This window comes from Setaria italica, chromosome IX (assembly GCF_000263155.2).
Source record: "Setaria italica strain Yugu1 chromosome IX, Setaria_italica_v2.0, whole genome shotgun sequence".
Classification (NCBI taxonomy): domain Eukaryota; kingdom Viridiplantae; phylum Streptophyta; class Magnoliopsida; order Poales; family Poaceae; genus Setaria; species Setaria italica.
The window spans coordinates 45,521,184-45,529,721 of record NC_028458.1 but is presented as its reverse complement, the minus strand read 5'-3'; the positions used below and the strand labels follow the sequence as shown (position 1 = coordinate 45,529,721).

The 8,538-nt window shown below is 51.4% G+C and overlaps 1 protein-coding gene across 1 annotated transcript; it reads left to right on the top strand.

The window, feature by feature from the left end:
- Positions 1 to 1,851: 1,851 nt before the first annotated feature.
- On the top strand, positions 1,852 to 3,171 carry LOC101753387 (peroxidase 2). Its single transcript, XM_004984217.2, has 2 exons — positions 1,852 to 2,142; positions 2,222 to 3,171. Exons 1-2 carry the CDS (start codon positions 1,912 to 1,914, stop codon positions 2,981 to 2,983), a joined length of 993 nt encoding a protein of 330 aa, XP_004984274.1. The 5' UTR covers positions 1,852 to 1,911; the 3' UTR covers positions 2,984 to 3,171.
- The last annotated feature ends 5,367 nt before the right edge of the window (positions 3,172 to 8,538 follow it).

The following is an 8,538-nucleotide window of genomic DNA, read 5'->3' as shown; positions in this document are numbered from 1 at the left end:
AAAAGTTGAATGCGGATTTGTTTTCCCGAAATTGTCCAAATTTGACTACAAATAAAATCCTTAGCAACTTGAGAGAAAAATAATGTTTAAGAAAACAATAATCATCGGCCATCTGAGAAAACACTCAGGAAAACTTGAATATATTACGATGTTGTACTCCCTCCATTTCAAAAATACAAGGCGTATTAGATTCAAAGATCAAACTTCATAGTTTCCGATCAATAATTGGTCGAATTACATATCTCTCAATATAATATGGTTGTGTACTGATAACTAATATATTGTAATAGTAATTGACAGTCAAAGTATACATATAAAGACTTGTATATAAAAAGAAACGGATGGAGTTAGTACTCCGATCCATTTATAAAACTGTCATCTATATAATCAGGATAGCAGATGGCTACAAATAGCCAACGTCTAAGGGGGTGTTTGGTTCTTTAGAACCTCCTAAAATTCCTGTCACATCGAATGTTTAGATACTAATTAGGAATATTAAATATAAATTAATTACAAAATCAATTGCACAGATGGAGGCTAATTTGCAAGACGAATCTATTAAGCCTAATTACTCCATGATTTGACAATGTGATGTTACAGTAAACATGTTCTAATGATGGATTAATTAGGCTTAATAGATTCATCTCACGAATTAGCCTCCATCTGTGTAATTAGTTTTATAATTAGCTCATGTTTAGTCTTCCTAATTAAACTCCGAATATTCGATGTGATATGAATTATAATCCGAAATAAAGATCCAAACACCCCCTAAATGCATTTTTAGACACCCAGGCAGACGACGAGGCTGTTGCAGTGGATGTGGATGAATGAATCCTTAATATTAAGGGCCAGACGACTTGTACATCCGAACGCCATTATTTAACTTGAACCCTAAACCTAAAACTTTGATTTTTCTTAGGACGGTCCTAACCAAGACACTAGCCATAGTTTCCATAAGCTCCACATCATCAAGAAACTAAATACTAAAAACTACTCTTCCAATGCAAACACCACGATTTCATACTTGAATTTAATACTAATCATCTCTCATTATGTCTTAGATGGTGTGTAGAAACTAGATCTCATACAAGATCTGGTTTCTTTCTCTTTTTTCATTTACTCCCGTGCCATATCATCTTTTATTCTAGGTGGTATCTCATTTAATTCTAAGGACACCATCCTGTTATTGGGTTGCTGGGACTGCCCTTATTCATCCACCGGCTGGTTGTTAGATTTGTTTTCCCCTTTTCCTTCAACCGGCTTGTCAACTTGCGGTGTTAATAAGCTGGTTCCCCTTTCAGACGTGAGGCGTTTGTCTATGCCATGCAAATTCAGACAAAACCAAGTCAACCATAATTTTGTTTTTTCATGTTCTTTAATTCTGAGATGCAGTGTACAAGCATCCAGCTAGCTGCCCTGTCAGTTGATCACGAAATTAAAGCGTACGTCCCACCTAATGCCTTTCAATAACCCAGCTGCAGCGAACTGAACTGATCGGTTTCCCTTGTTTTGACTTCAGTCCCCTAGCAATCTGCTCGATCATGCACGCTCCATTTGCATCATCCAGGCAGGGTCGTTTCAGCTCCAAACCCGGCCCCTAAATTAGTACCTGCCCGGTTTAACGAACTAATACAAAAATGCTAAACAACATCGCTCATCAGTCGTCAACGACAATCATCTTAGCGCTTAGCTGTACTCAATCATCAGCCACGTTCCGCGCCCGGTCGCCTCCCCGATCGACATGCCGACCAGCTGCCCAGATAAACAAACGTTCAGAAGCCGCCCGTCCGGAAGCCCTAGCACGCTATAAAAAGCCCTGAGCAGGAACGCCACCTCACTCACACACTCTCATCATCAGCTTCGATCTCACTTTGAGACACAAAAGAAAGCTTGTTGTGAGATTAGAGCACGATGGCGAGCAAGGTGGCCGCTGTGCTCTCGTGTGCGCTGCTGGTCGTGGCAGCGACTGGCTACTACACTCCTCCCAGCCCTGCCACCTGCGGGCTCAAGGTCGGGTACTACCACGAAAAGTGCCCGCACGCCGAGGCCATCGTCAAGCACGTCGTCGGCGCCGCCGTCCGCAAGAACCCCGGCGTCGGCGCAGGACTCATCCGCATGCTCTTCCACGACTGCTTCGTCGAGGTACATTTACACTCTCTGTTCATACATGCTGATGCACGTGGCTTGTTCTGAGTACTAACACCGTGGCACGCGTTGGCAGGGATGCGACGCCTCCGTGCTCCTGGACCCGACGCCGGCGAACCCGCAGCCGGAGAAGCTGAGCCCGCCCAACAACCCCAGCCTGCGCGGCTTCGAGGTCATCGACGCCGCCAAGGCCGCGCTGGAGCGGGCCTGCCCGGGCGTCGTCTCCTGCGCGGACATCGTCGCCTTCGCCGCCCGCGACGCGTCCGCCTTCCTCGGCGGCCGCGGGGTCAGCTTCGACATGCCCGCCGGCCGCCTCGACGGCCGCGCCTCCGTCGCCTCCCGCGCCCTCGACTTCCTCCCGCCGCCCGTCTTCACGCTCCCCGAGCTCGTCGCCAGCTTCGCCGCCAAGGGGCTCGGCGTCGAGGACATGGTCGTGCTCTCCGGCGCCCACACCGTTGGCCGCTCCCACTGCTCCTCCTTCGTCCCCGACCGCCTCGCCGCCCCCTCTGACATCAACCCGTCCTTCGCCGCGTCCCTCAGGGGCCAGTGCCCGGCGAGCCCGAGCGCCGGCAACGACCCCACCGTGGTGCAGGACGCCGTGACGCCCGACGCCCTCGACAACCAGTACTACAAGAACGTGCTGGCGCACCGGGTGCTCTTCACCTCCGACGCGGCGCTCCTGACGTCGCCGGAGACGGCGAAGATGGTGTCGGACAACGCCAACATCCCCGGGTGGTGGGAGGACAGGTTCAAGAAGGCCATGGTGAAGATGGCCAGCGTCGAGGTGAAGACCGGTAACCACGGTGAGGTCAGGAGGAACTGCCGGGTGGTCAACTAGCTCCTCCGAACCTGATCACCATCGGCTGCAACAAGCTCAATTTCACTCTTCTTATGCATGTATGTCATGATTTGCATCGCCATTGTTTCGTTCCATTTGCTATGGTGAACTTTAATTTGTGTAGGTTTGTATCATGATTGGATCGAGTTGGTAATAATGTTAATAAAGTCGATCGGTGTTTCATCTCTGCTCTGGGAAAACACAAATTCAACGTGTATATATCGACCGTCTTACCACAGAGGGCTCCAACAATGGAGCAAACAATAACATGACAGCAGAACTCTAACAGCCGATGGTTAAGTGTGGAACAACTAACAAACTAACTCCAACATTGAACGGGCGACGATGGCAAAACCTAGTGCTTGGCAACGACCCTGACACACAAATGTACTAACATGGCGTACGTACTACTACTTCTTAAACCTTTGGATTGGAGGAGCTTCTAACTTTGTCCTGACGAACCTTGGGTGCTAAACCGACGCCACTATTCATCTGATCCTGCCATGGAAGCAGCAGAACTCTGCGGAAACCTTGAAAGAGCAAGATAGCCAATGCCGGCGTTGAGACGGTGACCGTCACCGGTGAATCCATTGGAGAGGCCCGGGGCAAACCCATAGAGCTGAACTCCAGCAGCCACAATCTTGGCCGTGTTATGCCACGTACGCGGCGGGTAGATCCAGGGTGCTGTGGACGGTTCCTCTGGAGGCGGAGGCGCTGTCTGATCGGAGACAAAGTTTTGATCCATCCACATTGGAGCCATGATGCTGCAGTAGTTGTTGCCTCCTCCTAGAGGAGGCGCCAGGATCTTTGGGTGCAAGTATGGGACAAATTCTTGTGCTAAGAGTGGCGCCTGGAACTGCGAACTCCCCATGGCAGCGTTGCTTGGATGAACACTGATGTGGTTGTTGTCTCCTCTGGCAGCGGCCGCCATCATCGTCTCTTGCGGCGGCGTTGACACAGGCGACGACGTGTTAGAGAAGAAGCAATGGGACGTGTCGGCGTTCGGATCAACGGTGAAACTGGCCACTCCAGTATAGGCCTCAACTGCTAGTTCCTGGCCTGGTGCCTCTGTTTCGGATAGAGTTATATCCTCCTTTTGTGCCTCTTCTGCACGCATCCTCTTCTTTCTTGCCTTCTTAACGCCGGCACAACTGCCCTGCTCGGCATCCTGACTTTTCTCTCTCGTCTTCCTCTTCGTTCTTGTTATCTTCTCCTTGCTCTCCTCTCCATGCTTGGTCTTCTGCTTCTTCTTCTGGATCGTGCACAGCACAATCACATCCATCTACAAGAACAAAACGAAGCAAGATTATTAACCAAGGCCGCAAGGCGCTACGTAAACACAGGGACACAAACAAACTAACAAAGCTTGGTATCCAGATGAGGAGGGGATAAAATAGAGACGAGACCTTGGCATTGCCGTCGGCGCATGTTGCTACGAATTCCTCCTCGGACGCGAGGCTCTCGTACTCGTACATGGTCCACTCCGTCTTCACTCCCTTGTCTGCTTTGTCCTTCCCTACCGGCGGCGGCCCAGCTTCCTCGTGGGTCGTCTTCTTCCTACGCGGCGCTTCGTAGAACACCAGCGTCCTCACGCGCCCCACCAACGCGCGGCCGGAGCGGATCCGCCTCGGGCTCCCCGTCGCGTTCCAGTGGCCGTTGTCCGGCGTGGCCCGGTTCGGCCGGCTGCCGCCCTCGTGCTTGCGCTCCCTCTTGGTGAAGAAGAACCACCTGTCCTCGCCGTACTCCCTGTACTTCTCTGCAGCTCCAAATCATACATCAGCAATAGATGCGAAATCAAACCATTAGCTGATTATTTCTCAGTGGCCATGTTGAATTGTTGATAGAAAAATTGGCATTGCTGCAGGAGCTTTACCTATGAGTCTATCCGGATGGTAATGGAGGATGCGCTCGTCGAAGAAGGTCGGCAGGGGCAGCTGGTGGTTGGTGAGCCTCGGCCGCAGGTAATGGAGGACGAGCTCGGCGTCGGTGGGGAGGAAGTGGTAGCCCGGAGGCAAGTTCACCACGAACCTTCCCGGGCCTGAAGCAGAGAAAGAACCAACGGCGATAGCACCTGAACATGCAGCAGCAGTAGAAGCGGAAGCGGCACCTGCGGCCGCGGCCGGAGTATCATCTTCCATCGCCGCTGAGATGAGAGAGACCCTAGCTTGCCAAGACTATTTATGATCTGCTCGCGTGCGGCGACAGGGCTTGGATAGTTGGATTGGCCCGAGATGGCATAACTGAAAAGAATCCCATGTGTGCACGCGTGCAGACATTAATTTCTTTACCTAAAACGGGGAATTTCTTGCAGCGTAAAATGGGAACTAAACCAACAAATAAAAGGGCCATTCGGAAAGAATCACGATCATAGGTAGGATCGTCACATTTTGCCCGACATGAATAGGACCGTAAGATTATGATCCTATCAGATTTTGCAAAATTTATATTTTTATATGAAATTTGCTATATGTTATATAAATAGGAGGCAATGAGATAAATAATTTGTAATACATCGTATTTTTTAGAAATCATGTTTATCATTACAGTGTGACAATATATATATATATATATATATACCTAATATTAAATGACGTGCATTTTTTTCCAACCGTCGTGGTTATTTTGCAAAAAAGTCCCTCACCTTTTTCATAATCAACCCATAATCCTAAGTTAAACAATCCACATGAAATTGGAAAAAAAAACACAACGTTGGTTCACCGGATACGAGCTGTTTCAGAAAATAAGAAATAAAAAAATAAGTTTTGATCTGAACAAATTGCAGAATCTAACCCACCCATGAAGCAGAAAAATAAGATGTCGTCGCCATGGCCGCCCTGGTAGAGGAGGAGGCCACGCGCGCTATGGAGAGCATAATGAGGATGGACGACAAGCTCAATCGCGGTGCCATGGCAGCAGATTTGGCGGATGAGGAGGTGCTCACGGTCGCGCTACGGAGGTAGGCAGCCAACAAGGACGCGGTGCACTCGATGGTTGATGCGTTGGTCACGTCCGTGCGCCGCTTCCGGCCCGCCGGAAGCTCGCGGTCGTGCTGCGGAGGCAGGCTGCCAACGATGACGTGGCGCGCTCGATGGTCGATGCGTTCGTCGCATCCGTGCGCCGCTTCCGGCCCGCCAATAGCTCGCGTTGTCCTGCTACCGCAGGAGGCTGCCTAATGCGCCATTGTAGCCTGCTTGAAACTGACCGGTGCCACTATCTACAAGAAAATCCAGGAAAGAAAAGGAAAAATAGCAGGCATCACAACTCACTCTCGATCTTGAAGCTGGGCAAGCACTCGTGATGCGTGTAGCCGATGGGTCATGGCAACTTTGGCGGCAGCGGTGCTGCGTACGAGCGGGTCGGATTGGGTTCAGTCGGGGGCAGCCATGGCTGGCTTGCAGCTCGGTGGCGGCTGGCAGCCGTTGGAGGGGCCGGTGGTGCGTCTGCGCGTGGGCAACAGTGTCTCGGGCTGGGGTGCTCGGCCAGTGGAGAGAAGGGAGATAGATGGAGGGGCATGGGAGAGTGAACAGGGGAGGGAAAGGCGAGCTCAGGTGTGTACCTCTTGATGTGGCACCAAGGATGGGGGCAAGATGAGGACGGGGCAAGATGAGACCCTTGGAGTGGTGGCGCTAGGACACATCCTTGCCGCACCGGTAGCAATGATCGGGGGATGTGCTCGAGTGAGAGGATACACAGCGAGAGGAGGTGGGTGACAGCATCTGAGAGGAAAATGAACTCAAGCAATATCTAACATTGAAAATACATCCGGCCTATGTGAAAGCGCATACAGGCAAGTTCTTACAGATTCTTCAGCTCAATAGCTAATTATTAAAAGAATAAATAAAAGGAGGAAGAGTACATAAAAAGAGAATAATTATGAGCAATGTCTAATATTGCTTATCCATCCACCCTTGACGAAAATCCAAAGCCTCAATTGCTCTGCTTGTCAAATGGATGGTCTCACTTATGTCCTCACGCCACATTAATAAATTGCAGCCAATATGTTGCCCCGAAGGTAACCTCAAAGCGACGTAGGAAGATCACCCACGAGCAGCCGAGCAAAAATAGAGAATGCCAAAACACCAGATGGATCTCCACGACAACGCCTTCGTGAAGAACATGATGCCAACAACGCCATCATCGTCGGTCCGAGTACTGGTCTAGGTTTACACCCGGAGAATCAAAACATGACCATGTGGGAAGGTGCAAACAAGTCGCCTCTAAGGAGTCAGTGGCACCCGCAAGCATCACCGACAAGGCTTTCAGCCCGACCTTCATCACGCCATGCCAATAACAACCTAAGCAAAAAAATTCCAAAGGTACCTCACCAAGCCGCTAATGGTGTTGAGCACACCCGCGACTGCAGCCGTCATTATCGAGAGCCATATGCCGCCGTTGTGACTCACGCCCACCACACTAGGGTAGGGGGCTGGTCGCGGCAAGGCCTAGATGCGTGTGTCATGTCATAGCTGACACCGCGCCAAGTCCACCATGCTAGCACCCTATCGCACATCTGATGAGGTTCAACCATGCTGCCACCCCATCGCACATCTGATGAAGTCCGACTGGAAGGGTGCTGGTCGCGGGATCCGGGCACAAGGTTGCTTGAACCCATGCACTGGTAGGAATGGCATATCCCAGTGTAGATCCAGAAGAGGTCACTGTATTCAAGGTTGAATATACCGGATTAGATCGTCGGAGGCTTATCACCAAGAGTGCTGCCGCAAATCCACGGCAACAGCTGAACTCGGGGATGAAGTAGAGAAAGTCTCGCCAAGGGACGTGGGGGGTAGGGTACTGCGGCGCGGCTACTCGGGCGCCGCCCGAGTCGCTCGCAAGGAGCGACGCGAGGGCCCTGGAGAAGCGGTCCTCCTCCTTGCCCATACGCGGCGCCGCCATGCCCGCATGCCGGTGATGCCGCAGCGCCGTCAACGTGGCCCAAATCTAGCCAGGACTCATCCCGAGCTGAGAATGCAGCCCCGTCGGGCCTCTGTGGCCATGCCCCCGCCGCCGTTGGGATGCCGCTCGCCCTGCTCCAGCCGCGTCACTCTGTCGCGGCACCGCCATGACCATCGCATCCGTCCCATGCGCAGATCCGGGTGCAAGCCTCCAGATCCGGTCGATTTGCCTCACCGCCGCCATCGTGGCAAGCCAAGAGGGATTCCTTTAACTCGCTCTGGCGGCGGCACAGCTGGGAAGATGGGGGGAGAAGGTGGCGACACGGCTTGGTTGGTCGTCACCCGAGTCGGCCGCACAGGGAGTGACACGGGGGCACGCGCTTTACACGTCTTGCAACTTGGGCGTATATTTTGAAATGGTAGGAGTAGATTTTTCTAAGAGGGTACATACATAGGACGCACACTACAACGCGTACACACACTAAAGAAGAGACTGGAGAGCCTACTGCCCTCGTTGCACGGGAAACACGCAGTACCGCTGAACATGCACGCGTGTGTACCAATAGCAATCCAGGAATAAACCTGAAAACCCCACAATTTCTTTACTTATTTAAGTATATGGACATATTTTGAAAGTTTAGTTCAAATCAAGCTGCACAT

Bases quoted from the DNA above. Each gene is read 5' to 3' on its own strand.
- LOC101753387 (XM_004984217.2), top strand. From the start codon at position 1,912: ATGGCGAGCAAGGTGGCCGCTGTGCTCTCGTGTGCGCTGCTGGTCGTG. The intron at 2,143-2,221 runs GTACATTTACAC...ACGCGTTGGCAG, and splicing joins TCCACGACTGCTTCGTCGAG to GGATGCGACGCCTCCGTGCT.